The sequence below is a fragment of the Condylura cristata genome, unplaced genomic scaffold (genome assembly GCF_000260355.1).
Source record: "Condylura cristata isolate star-nosed mole 26May11 unplaced genomic scaffold, ConCri1.0 scaffold00018, whole genome shotgun sequence".
Taxonomy (NCBI): Eukaryota; Metazoa; Chordata; class Mammalia; order Eulipotyphla; family Talpidae; genus Condylura; species Condylura cristata.
Window position 1 is genome coordinate 11,037,470 of NW_004567119.1, and position 13,342 is coordinate 11,050,811.

Here is a 13,342-nt window from a genome sequence, read left to right on the forward strand (position 1 = left end):
GATCTTTGACTCTAACTTTGGTGGCATTATTACTTTAAACATTTCTTAGCACGGTGGGAGGAGACAGGAAAGCCTTTAGGTTGAGTTGCAACATCTATTTTGTATGTGTGTTCTTCTGTGGTGGACTTTGAGTCTGTCTATATTTTGATTTTAATGTAGTGTCCCGTTCAGTAGATGAACCTCATGACACACATTCTTTGTTATTGTCATTGCAGGTTTTGGAAGATGATAATGAAATACAAGCAAGTTACATCTCTAATGTGAACTTTGAAAGTTAGTGACTGCTTGCCAGATTTTTGTGAATGTGAAATATGACGTAGAAGCCTTGATCTATGAAGGTTTATGATGTCATCGGTTGCAACAGAAAGCAAACTCCAGCAGGCTGTGAGCCTGCAGGGAGTTGATCCAGAAACATGCATGATCGTATTTAAAAACCACTGGGCACAGGTAACGTATGACTTCCAACTTCTCAGCTGCGCCAGGTAACCCTAGTTGCCTCCACTATGGAGGTTTCCTGTCTTCATTGCAGGTAGCTAGGTGCCCTGAAATGGGGGAGAACTCTTCTGGGTTTAAAATCATGGTGATCACAAAAGCAGCCTTAAAGTGACTTTTTCATTCTTAGCAATGTCCGTGACTCTACTTATATCTTTCTCTCTTCCTTGCCGATTTCCATCAGCCCTGAACTTCCCAACAACTGTCATAGGTGTTTATTAAGCACTTACCCAGCATAGGTGGAGCCCTCAGATGCCCTGTGACGTTTCAGCCTCTCTGTGTGTGTGTTTAGTCAAGCTTCCTTTCCCTTCATTTCTCAGATGAGGGGATGAAACTGTGGAGATTAAATAACTCGCTGGGAGTCATTCAGCCAGTCAGTTTCCACTGAAGCCAGTGCTTAAGCCTCGCTCCCTCCACCTTGAGCCCATGTACCCGACTGCTCTGCTCCACCATTTTTCTGGTGGGTGCCCTCTGTGTTGTCATTTAAGAAGAGAAGATGCCTATGGGTATACGAACTCACCACAAAGCTGATTCTAAAAGTTTTTTAATTAGTCATTGGACTTCTCTACAGCTCTTTGATCTGCTTGTGTGGATAATTAAAGGGTGAGTGTTCAGAACACTTACCCCTTCCTCAGGAGTTTACAAGAAGTGAGGAAAATAAAATTGGTGTTCTTTACTACTCACCCAACACCACACTTTCCACGTGAGCTGGTAAGTGACTATTTATGTGACAGGGTTTTAATGACTGCTGTCCCTTCCTGTGGCCAGAAACTGTGGTGGGGGGTGGTGGTGGTGGTGGTTAAAACACAGAGCCTATAAATCACAATTGCAGGGAACATGGTGTAGATAAAAAACAAAACCAACTCTGCTCGGGTCATTTATACCTTGTAGCTTCTTGTCACTCTCAGGGTAAAAGTTCCAAGATTTTTTTTTATGCATTTTCCATTCTCTGACTTATTACTGTCAGAATCTTAATGGGTTTGCTGTAGCCTGTATTAAGGACATATCTGCTTCAGCAAGGAGAAGAAAGTAATTCAGGAGTTTTCCAGATAATTACAGTAATTGCCTTTGACTCTGCACTTTTATAAGTGTTTTAAAGCAATAGCTCTGGTAGATACCAAGCATTGTGCTTCGAGTCCCTTGCAGGTGGGGAGGGTGTTTTAGAATGCCTGTTCCCATCTCGATCTTTACAAAGTTCTGGTGTGTGTTTATAATGTGTATAAAATATTTGCATATTAGCACATGCATTTTATGGACATATTTAATTATTTGTGCTCCTACCAGTGTTGCAGCTGAGATTATTTTCAGCTCCAGTCATCACACGTGACAAGAAGTCAGTCACTCTAATGTGAATTCTTTGCTCCAGGCCCTGTTTTGTTTATTTCTTTGTGGATAATGCCTCTGATTGTAATCATTGCTGCTGGGATAACTGATGGGGCCCATTTAATATCCTGTATCAGCCTTTTGGTTTGATGTAGTTGGGGTACCTACATAAATTCTGTCCAATGCTGTCCCCTGCCAGCTTCTCCCATAGCTGGTGGAGTGTCCTGACTCAGTAATGTGGAAGTACTCTTTCATGTTGGTGAAGGCGTAAGTAGTGGTCCCGGACTCATTCACGTTATCCACTTCCATAGTCAGCGAGAGTGACTTTGCTATTATCAGACCTTTTGGGCTTTGGGAAGCGCAGCACCTCCTGAAGTACTGGTTCAAACCATGGTGTCCTGGGTTTAATGTAGACAAATGTTGAGTGGGGGGACGGTGTGTAGACTTTAACATGTCCTTTTGTCATGGAGACACTCTTGGCCTTATTGCTGATCTAATCATTCCTTGAACTTCGGGGAAGTTTCTCTATCTTTAGTCTTGACTTTTTCTTGCAAAGGTTCAAATTCAGATGGGTGTCAGCATAATTGTAAAATGCAGATTCAGTGAGTCTAGCCTTCAAATATATCACAGTCCTGGGGATACAGGATGCATAGGCTTTGGTCTGGGCTGTAAAAGACTGGGTAAACTAATTTGAATGATCAGGAGAGATACCTGGTTCCACCATGAACAATGCTGACCACGGGAGTCACGTCAAGAGAAGAGGGAATTATGGCTGGACGTGGTCTGGGAAATGCAGGAACTGAGAGTTTGCATGATTGTGGGAAGAGAAGGTTTTGGTCACAGAGGAAAAGGACACTCAGCTTTGACTGGATGGCTAAAAAAGATAAAAGATGAGGAAGTCAGAGACGCAGAACTAAAGGTGAGGCAAGGAGTCACACCACAGCTGACAGGAGGAAGTGCTGTTTATTCATTTCCTAGGGTTTCAGGGGCCAGCACTTTGCTGCGAGTTGTGCAGGCTCAGGGTAGAGGCAGAGCAGCTGCAGAGAGTGGGACGTGAGCTGAGATCCCACGTAGACTCCTGTGGCTAACAACGGTAGCCCTGGGTTCTCCACGCAGTCCTGTGGGTCTGCGGAGGGATACGGGATAGACGGAAGTAGGTGACAGCATTTTACTTACTAAAGTGTTCCATGAATTGGCCAGTGCAAAGCTTTTAGAGCAAGGGAAGGGGAGGAAGGGCTGGGTGTCCAGAGTTGTTCTCTTTGCAAGGGGACACCAGTGCAGCTATATTTAACAGAGTTGGCAGGTTCTACTCTACCATTTACTCGTAGCTTCTATGCCAGACCTTGAGTCAAAAAACACACTTTGGTGGAGGAGGAGCTCCACTTGCCCCCTACACCTTTCACTGTGTAGGGACAGCTGTTGTACAAGCAGCCACTCATGTAGGGCAGCATGTGATCCCAGCAGGTGGCCAGGGCAGACACCTTGAGTCGTGCACTTGAGTTTCCAAACCGTCCCCTAGACACAGCAATTCTATGGCATTCCAGGTCTCCCCTGGATTTCATGTTAGCTGCCTTTCTGATAGTGACTCTGGAGTATCCCAGTTATGAGAAGTCACCCCTGGCCTCCTCTTTTCTCTCCTTCTGAGCTTCCATCTTGCACCTGAAGTTGCCGGAGCAGTGACTCTGCAACCAGGATCTGACTGGGTCATTTCTCTAAAAAGGACACTGCAGTAGCATCTGGCCACCTATAGACCAGAACAGTACATGGAAGTTTTGTGTGTGCCAGTGTCTCTTTCCCATCTCTCATTTAGTCTCCACAAATGCCACCTCCGCCCTGGGCAGTGTCCATCCCTCTGCTTCATACCTCTCTGCTTTAGGTACCTCCTCTTCCTTCTGGAATGTTCCTTCCCTGGTAAAATACCTCTCCTCCTATACAGCTCATTTGGGGCATAATTTTCTCTTGGAAACTATCCCTGAACTCAGTCATGTCCCCTCTTTTTGCTCCAACAGCAGCTTGGGTATCCTTTTACCACCTTACCCCCACACCCTATGTTAAAATTACATGTGCAGTATCTTCTTCCCAACCTCACTATAAGCGTCTAATGATCAGAGCCCACTTGTCTCTGACAGGTAATTTACCTAGATCTTCAGTACCTGGCCTGTTTAGGCATACTGTAGATGTTCAATAAATTGTTGAACTGAAAGACAGGTGATACGAAGTGCAGCCTAACCAGAGCTGGCAGGTTAGAACATCTTTGATTAGACACTAACTTTAAAATGTTCTATAATTTGCTACTAGTAATATTTTTGACATTAATGATTAATTATTTGAGAAGTATGTGCATTTAATATTTTATAGCAGTCCATAAGAACAGTATAATTTAGTAGACTGTTGTTTTTATCTCTTGCCTTTCCTTTTCTGAATGGAAGCGAGTGCCCTCTTTCTGGTCCCCCAGATTATAAACCATTCAATGGAATTGCCATATAAATCTCTCACCCTCCCCATCACCAATTGTTCTTGATGGCACTCCACCTGGGCAGAGTCCATCACGCTGATTGATGATTCTTCGCTTTAGGCATGTGTGCAGTTTCATGGACCTTTCTGGATTCAGGCTCTGTCCTTTCCAGCATTGAGTCAGGATTAGTTATATACTCGAAGACATGTGCACTTAGAGCCAGGAAAACAGAGGTGGTAGGTTAAAGCAACAGTCAATTGGAAACGCACATTTCTGGCCTTTTCCATTTAAGTAGTAGCCCAGAGCTTCTCCTTATCACCCTCAGCCTCCAAAAAATAAGACGTTAAACAATTTTCAAAGACAAGAAAATTTCAGAACTCACACAGGAATAGTGGATGAGGAAACGCTAGTGGGTTTAGTAACCTTTTTCTTCTTGGAGGAGGTAGGAATGAAAAAAAAACAAAACAGGTTAGTTAATTAAGTCAAATGGCTTCCCATAGTAATGAAAAGTGGGTATTTTTCAATGTAGTGTCTTGTGCAGTCTCCGCAGGCCCTACTGTGATACACAGAGAGACTTGAACACACCTTCAAGTTCCCTGGGAACACAATGTTTTGTTCAGCTTCACTCTTTGGGTCTGAGCTTACGTCAGACTCAATGACAGAGAAAAATTAAGCAAAGCCTTTGAGATGGAAACTTGGCAAGTGTTGGAGGACGCTGATTAATCTTAGCTTAGTAAAGTGATGTTTGTCAACATTAAATGTTTTTTCTATCTTTTCAGCTTTTTAAGTAGCCCTTGATCATAGAAAATAAAACAACGAAAGCTCTGCTGCTTCAGTCTAACGGTGCTGCTCTTTAATTCCAAGTGGCTGAACACGTTGACGTGTCAGCAACTCTGCAGCGTGTGCTTGGTGATAGGTTTGTTTTTGCTGGGGTTGAAATTGCTCTGGACTTCTAAGTCCTTTCCATATAGTCCTATATTAAAAATAATTAATCCAGCTTAAGGGTTAGTTTATTAAGTTATTTTGTGGACTGATGTTCTGCCACCTGTTTTTAAAATTTTTTAAAAAAGATTTATTTATTTGCGCATACAGAACTGGGGTACAGGCCAGAGGCTCAGGGGCAGTGAGAGGCTTCACCAGAGACAGAGTGGGGAACAGAACAGGCAGATTGATGAAGTACACTGCTGAGGGGAGCAGCGGGCGGGTCAGGAGAGGTCTGCCATGCCATATGGTCACCTCCGGGGCAGGCGGGAATCAAACTCATGCGGAAGCAGCTTTAGATTCTCAGTGCTGTGCTTTAACCCGCTGCGCCACCAGGGAGGGCCTCTACCACCTTTCTTAATTAACAGACTCTTTGGTCCCAAGGAGGTGTGGCATGTAGACAAAGTTCCTACTTCATCTTGTTTTATCCCAGATTTAGATATGTCTCTGGAGTTCAGAATCGGGGCTGGCATTAACCAACCTGTGCAAGTGCACATATATGATTAGGCTGTTATCTTAATGTAAGAAGACAGGACTCAGCAGAAGTCTCCCATGGGTATGGTGTGCAAGGACACCCCAAGTTGAAGGGTACAGGCCTGTTAGGTAGTGAGCAAACACTGGATGAAGACTCTTGCTATAGCTTTTTGGTACATTAAGAGGAATTTGGCTGAAGATTGCTAAATCCTGCCCTTTTTCTGTGTGATGGAAAATGTTGCTTAATAACCTGGTTTTTTTTTTTTTTCCCACAAGGCCACTTTAAATTAGCATTCTAAGGCATTTGAAATTATGGATGTACTCATGTGACTCTTGAAATAACTAGGCTCTCACCAGAGGAGCATAAATGATCATCTATTGATACACACATGTATTTAAGACATAGATTTTTTCTAAAGATTGAGTTGAAGCTGGTTTCCTGATGGAAAGACACCTGTGCTGATCATGAAGAATCATTTGTTAGCTTGAGTTGTGATTATGAGACTTATGCAGATTTTCTTTCTGAAAGCATTAAGCTTCTTCAGTTGAAATGCAGGCTCACAATATCACTGGCAGATGGTCACCATCCGGCATGTGAAGGGCAGGCGTCCTTCTTTGTTCCCCATTATCCTCATGGTTAGAGGTCATATGACTTTGAAGTTAAGTGAAAATTTAGCTGTATTGACCAGATACTAATTTGTATACCATTTTTATACTATTGACTTTTGTGTATTTGTTTCTGTTTAGAGTTCTGATGGATCTGTATGTTCTCTGGGCTCATGATTCTTTCCCGCTCTCTCACACACACTCACTCCTGCATGTATTAAAGTTTGTGGGTCACCAAATGCTGCGACCAGGCAAACATTTACAGTGTCGTTTCTGATCTCAGCTGGTTTACTTAGTGAGTGTGGGCTTTATCAGGATGGCTTAGATCAGTAAATCATATTTTCTGCCTAACAAAGTGAACTTGTTCAGTAGAAGTAGTATTTGTAAAGCATGTTTTTCTGGCTTTTATTCTTTTCCCTTCTTGGGCCTCTCTAGTCCCCCTTATTGTGCATGTGTGTATGTTCCTGAACTGCACCCCTGAGACAGAGTATACAACTGAGAAGAAGCGGGGTGGGAGTTTGGAAACCTGAGGCAAGATTGAGAGACTAAGATATAAGAGATCTCAGGTCTGGGTTAGGTGTGAGGAAGCCACGGTGAGCACAGCGGGTCAGGCAGCCATAGGACAGCAAGGTCAGAACTGGCAAGAGGTGACATAGGCAGGAGCGGGAGCAGGGAAGTGGGGGTATTGGAGTTTGATGGGAGCAGTGTGAGAAGAGGGCTCAGAAGGGACACAAGGAAAAGTCCAGGTAACACCAGGAACCAGTTTATAGAAACTCAGAGAACTGTGACACCACAGGGCAGCAAACTTAGGACATCAGCAAGGAAGTTCTTTGGTATTTCAATGCATGCTGTGCTCTGGCCAAGAAACTTCATAGGCGTCGGGAGGGACCAGGGTGTGGGAGGGACCAGGGTGTGGGCTCCCATTGTCCACTTGCAAAAGCGGGTCATGGGTGTGTCTGCCGGAAGGGAAAGGGAGGTGACCTGGGAGTGTCCTGACACCTGAAGAGCGAGGTTAAGGGCATGTGGCAACGCAGGCCAGGTCAGCGCTTTGCTGAGCAGCAACTATGTGACTCACCAGTGCGGTCCTGATACACCCATCTCCCAGTTGGCAGTGGGGACAGCGCTCTAATTCTGCGCCACTTCAGATTATCCACAACCTGTGTCTGTGGGTTATCCTAGCTCTGCCCTTTAACTCAGAGGCATACAAAGGAACTACTGGGAGAGGGTGGAGATGCTGAAGTGGAAAAGCTGCTAGATAGTTAATATTTTGTGTGAAAATCGAACTCTTTTTCTCATTTTTGCATAGTAAAAGGAAAGTGTTACATTTGTCAAGGGGTGCATTGGTGCAAATACTCTAAATGAAGTTTATAAATGAAGTTCATGAGAGAAATGTACTGTGGTCACACAGCTTTGCTGTATGTTGCCTATGCGCTGTTAAAACTGACGCATACTAAACTTCCTAAGAGCAAAAACTTCTATTCAAATTGGGCAGTGCCAAACTGGACATGCTTAGGGGTTTCTCACCTACAGGAGCTTGGAGAGATTTTACAAAAAAAAGACTGAAGTAAAGCAAGAAAATGATAGATGGGCTTTAGCTTAACGTCTCGCTGGTTTGTGACTGGCCGTCACAGGCTTCCATTTTGTAAGCTTGGGGATTTGGAGGTTTTGATTTGAGTTTGCTTAAACATTAGAACCACCTCAGTCTAATGACCTGCGTGTCTAATTAAGTGAGCAATAAACTTAGGTCTGTAATATTTTATGCATGTATGCACTATAAATATATATATATATGCAAATATGTAAATTTATATTGCTTAGAAATTTCTGAGAATGAGATTTCCCATTTTTGTTTTTAACTTGGCACTTTGATTTCTTATTTAGACATTAGTATAAAGTTATTTTGTCTACTTTTTTAAAAAAAGATTTATTTATTTATGCATACAGAACTGGGGTACAGGCCAGCGGTGCAGGGGTGGTGAGAGGCTTGACCAGAGACAGAGTGCAGAGCAGAACAGGTAGATTGATGAAGTACTCTGCTGAGGGGAGCCACACCTCACCAGGGCGGGTGGGGATTGAACTCATGCTGAAGTGGCTTTAGCTTCTTAGTGCTGTGCTTTAACCCACTGTGCCACCAGGGAGGGCCACTTTGTCTACTTTTAATTTATATTGTGAAATTAGATCAATTATGAGAAAGAACTAATTAACCTTAAAAATCTCATATTTCATTAGGCTCATTTCTAATCATGCATCTCTGTCAATACATTTGCTATTTAACTTAAGTTTTTTCATGTGTACCTTTGCATTAATGATATAATTTACTTAGCATTTATTCTTAATAGCATTATTACATGGTGATGTACCATATTTAGATTATAATTCTCTAATTTGTAACTTTCTGGGTCAATATTTTTATTTTTAATTATTGAAAATACTGTTGGTATGAACATTACTATTATTATTATTATTATTTAAAGATTTATTTATTCGTACAGAACTGGGGTACAGGCCAGAGATGCGGAGGGTGAGAGGCTTCACCAGAGACAGAGTGGGGAGCAGAACAGGCAGATCGACGATGTACACTGCTGAGGGGAGCAGCAGGAGAGGAGAGGTCTGCCGCGCTATGTGGTCACCTCCGGGGCAGGCGGGGATTGAACTCATGTGGAAGTGGCTCAAGCTTCTTTGTGCTGCGCTTTAACCCGCTGCGCCACCAGAGAGGGCCCCTATGAACATTTTTAAACAAATTGTTTTGGATTGTTCCCTTGGAACGTTTTCCCCAAAGTGAAATTAACAAGTCAAAGGGCAGGAACAACTTTATAGCTTGTTATATATTATCAATTGTTTTCTAGAAAGATTGAACTAATTTGCTTTACGACTACCAGTGTATAAGGCACAGTCCCCGTTTTAGAATCTGAGCACACATGAGAAGTATAATTACATTTCTACCCTGAAGCCTAGCTGTAAAGATAACTCTCATAAGTAAACTCAGTATGTGGACTTTGAAATTATGGAACTGATAAAGCCTGCAGCTAATTTGTTCTATAGTTAGGACTTTGGGACTGGAGGACATGCTGTGTTGAGGTGGAGCCCCCTTTTGGACAAGTGTGGTACTTTGCTGCCGGTCTGGAGCTGTCAAGGCCGCAGCAAAGGGGAAGGACAGCGTTTCCCCGCATTTCTGTCAGAATGGTCTGCAGCCGGGCGAGGAACTTTTGGAGGGGTTCAGTGAGGGATGTTCAGCTGGTTCACTGGGGCCACCATTATTGAACTTTGTACCCCCTGAGCGGCTGCTAGTTGCAGGCCTTCCTCATGGAAAATATCACCTCAAGGGCACTGGGGCGGTTTCTCCCCCTCTGACAACATTATGAATTTTGTAATGGGAGTTTATAGAAATTATGGATTCTGTTCTATAAGGATTTACTTGCCTAATCTAGAAAGGTTCTTTTGCCCTACTTCTGACAGGGGGAAAAAACAGACCTTTCTCTGAGAAATAAATTTCCCTCATTGCTCATGTATGCTGACATAGCATAGTACCTTTGCCAGCTTCCCCAGTGACTTGCAAAATTGTGTAATCTAAATCCAGAACATGTAACAGCACATTGTAAACTGGCCTTTGTGTGCACTTACTGCACAGGACAAACATATTCTCTAGATCATGCACTTCAGAAAGGCAACAAGGAACAAAGATGAAATCATCGATAAAATCATCATGTGTGTACATCAAAGGAAGTCAGTTGAATGGATAGTGTTATTGACATTCTGAGCCATAGCGTTAAATGAAAGTTGAGATATAAACTTGTTTTAATTTCCAGACTCCAAATTGAAAGTAAGCATTTATGGGCAGAGAGAGGTAGTGAGAACGTTCAGAAGCTAGCAGGGTAAGAAAGAGACACGTCAGAGCTCTCATTTGACCTGATTAGAGAGGGAGAGAGGGAGGGAGGGAGAGAGGAAGGGAGGGAGGGAGGGGTGGATGGACGGACCATTGGCTTACACCACTCTGTAAGTTTCAGTGCACAGCTTCACACCTTGGTAAATGCATATAGCATAACTGACCTGTCACCAAAATGCTTGCATCGATCATCGCTATCAAACTGACCCTTTCCCCTCACTCCTCCCACCTCCCTATACCTTCCCTCCTGAAGCCACTATTTTGTTAGAATCAAGGGCCTGTTGTTTAAGTTGTATGTTGCTTGTTTGTAGGGTGGGATGCATTCATTTTTCCTGTCATTTTGTTCACTAGTCTCATTATAATAGACCTGTGAATGCATGTAGCATAATTTATACAACCACACTACTCTGACAGTGAAGTTGTCAAAGCTCATATGAGTATTATAAAGAATGTAAAATCTTCTCTCTGTAATTTAACCCTTCATTTCATTGTCATGAGAGATGTGTCTTCTTAAGAGTCATGACCCCTGCATTTTCTGCAAAGATTTTATACAATCACCAGTGGTGTGTCTTTGTAATGATGATAAACATCAGATGGATGACAGAATGTTTGACTTGGTTAACAGGTTGTGAAAATCTTAGAGAAGCATGACCCCTTGAAGAACACCCAGGCGAAATACGGATCCATCCCGCCAGATGAGGCCAGTGCGGTGCAGAATTACGTAGAACACATGCTCTTCTTGTTGATTGAAGAGCAAGCCAAAGATGCTGCCATGGGACCTATCCTGGAATTTGTGGTCTGTGAGAACATCATGGAGAAACTTTTCCTTTGGAGCCTGAGACGGGAATTTACTGATGAGACTAAAATGGAGCAGCTAAAGATGTATGAGATGTTGGTCACCCAGTCCCACCAGCCTCTGCTGCACCATAAGCCCATCCTGAAGCCCCTGATGATGTTGCTGAGCTCTTGTTCGGGAACAACCACCCCCACTGTGGAAAGGAAGCTGGTAGTTCTGCTCAATCAGCTCTGTTCCATCCTTGCCAGAGACCCATCCATTCTGGAACTTTTCTTCCATACTAGTGAGGACCAAGGGGCTGCCAACTTCCTCATCTTCTCCCTTCTCATTCCCTTCATTCACCGAGAGGGGGCCGTTGGCCAGCAGGCCCGGGATGCTTTGCTCTTCATCATGTCTCTCTCGGCCGAGAACAGTGTGGTGGCCCATCACATCGTGGAGAACACCTACTTTTGCCCAGTAAGTTGCGCCCGGTGGCATGTTTTCATCCTGTCTCCTTTTTGCTCTTGAACTTATACTGAGCACTTTTTTATGTCTTTCTTTTCAGCAAGCTGTAGTTGGCACCTTTTATGGAAAGATGTTCAGAGCAAATCTTTTGAAGGGAGCAGAGAAATCTAAGTTGAGCGATTTGACTGAGCAGTGTTAACTCAAAATCAGCCAACACAGGAAGTTGTATGTGCTGTTAATTCTTGCTACATTTCTGTTGGTGTAGGGAATTTTTTAGTTTTTCCTAAAAGCATAGCCAGAGTGATTGGTAAAACCTGCACTGTCATAGTCTTAGCTCTTCAGGTGGATTTTGAGCCAGTGAATCATGGCATGTGTGGAGACCCCTCACAGCTGGCTTCACAAATTAATTTGTTTCTCAGCAAGATAATAACCATAATTGTAGCTGAAAAGCACAGATTTTATTTAGAAAATACATATTTACAATTTGAGGAAGCAAGAAATCCTCGAGTCTGTCAAGTTCCTTAATTATTGGTATCCTGAGAAATAAAGTAGAAGGTCCTTTGCAGATGAGCAGCCAAGACCCAGCCTCAGCTCCAGGGAAGAATGGGAGCACGCGGGTCTCCAAAAATGCCTTAGTGCCTTGGTTATTTCTTGGTGTTAGTATCATCTTTGAAGGGGGATTTAAATTACAAATTTATAGGTTTATATCTTCTGGCTTATCATGTCACTTGGACAACAGCTATTTGTATTTTCCCAGTTTATTTTCATTGTCTCTTCTCTTTACCAGTTACCTCTTTGTTTCTTTATCAACTATATTGTCTCCAGTATGCCTGATTCTGCTGAAGTAGTGTGGAACACCACTAGAGAGTTTTATTAGGAAAGGTCAGACAAGTTGCCATCAGTAGAGCCAGATCTGTTGTTAGTGAACACTATCTTGGTGTTCTTTATCTGGGGTGAAGGCATTTAGAAATGACGTGAAGTGTGTTTGGTTGTGACAGGTGGCTAGGCAGGGAGGGCCACTGGTTATTTCGAGTGCAAGGGTCAGGTGCTCCCCGGATCAACATAAAACGGCAACTTTAAGGAGACACCATTTACAAAAGCGGCACAATCCTTAGATGTGGTGAAGGAATCTAAAGAATTTGTGAGAGGCCTTTACAGAGAGGCCTTCTTTATTGAAGGGCATAAAAGAAGACTTTACTAAATGACAACCTCTACAGTTTTCAGATATTATATAAATTACATGTTCCCACAAATCAGTCCATAAACTATTTTTCACAGCTTTTTATTATATAAGAAGTGAAATACAGGAGACTTGAAAGAAAACGGAAATGAACACTAATATTAAGCGAATTCAAAATTGCTAATACTTTGCCACTATTTGGAATGTTTATCATCTATACTTTTTGTTTTATATATAGCATTTGACATGTTGCAGACACCAAATACTTTAGCATGTTCTTCCTATGACTAAGGACACTCTCCTACATAATCACAATACCATTATTACCTAAGAAAATTATACAGGAACTACACACTATAATCTTATACCCACTTCTCCAGTTATTTCCAAAATGGCTTTTATAGATTTTTTTCCCAGTCAGAGTACAGTACCAGGCACACCTCTTTAGTCTCTGTTAATGACCTGTATCAACCTGCAACTTGCTTCATGACACTGACTTTTTTTTTTTTAAGATTTATTTATTTGTGCACACAGAACTGGGGTACAGGCCAGAGGCTCAGGGGCGGCAAGAGGCTTCACCAGAGACAGAGTGGGAAACAGAACAGGCAGATTGATGAAGTACACTGCTGAGGGGAGCAGTAGGTGGGTCAGGAGAGGTCTGCCACACCATGTGGTCACCTCCAGGGCAGGCGGGAATCGAACTCATGT

General features: G+C 42.9%; 1 protein-coding gene across 1 annotated transcript in view; it reads left to right on the plus strand.

Annotated features, from left to right (window-relative positions):
* The first annotated feature begins 342 nt into the window (after positions 1 to 342).
* Positions 343 to 13,342, plus strand: part of FAM160A1 (family with sequence similarity 160, member A1) — a 68,900-nt gene continuing 55,900 nt past the window's right edge. The window contains exons 1-2 of the mRNA XM_004685323.2: positions 343 to 447; positions 10,840 to 11,466. Coding sequence (XP_004685380.1) covers positions 343 to 447; positions 10,840 to 11,466 — 732 coding nt within the window. The remainder of the gene's footprint in view (positions 448 to 10,839; positions 11,467 to 13,342) is intronic.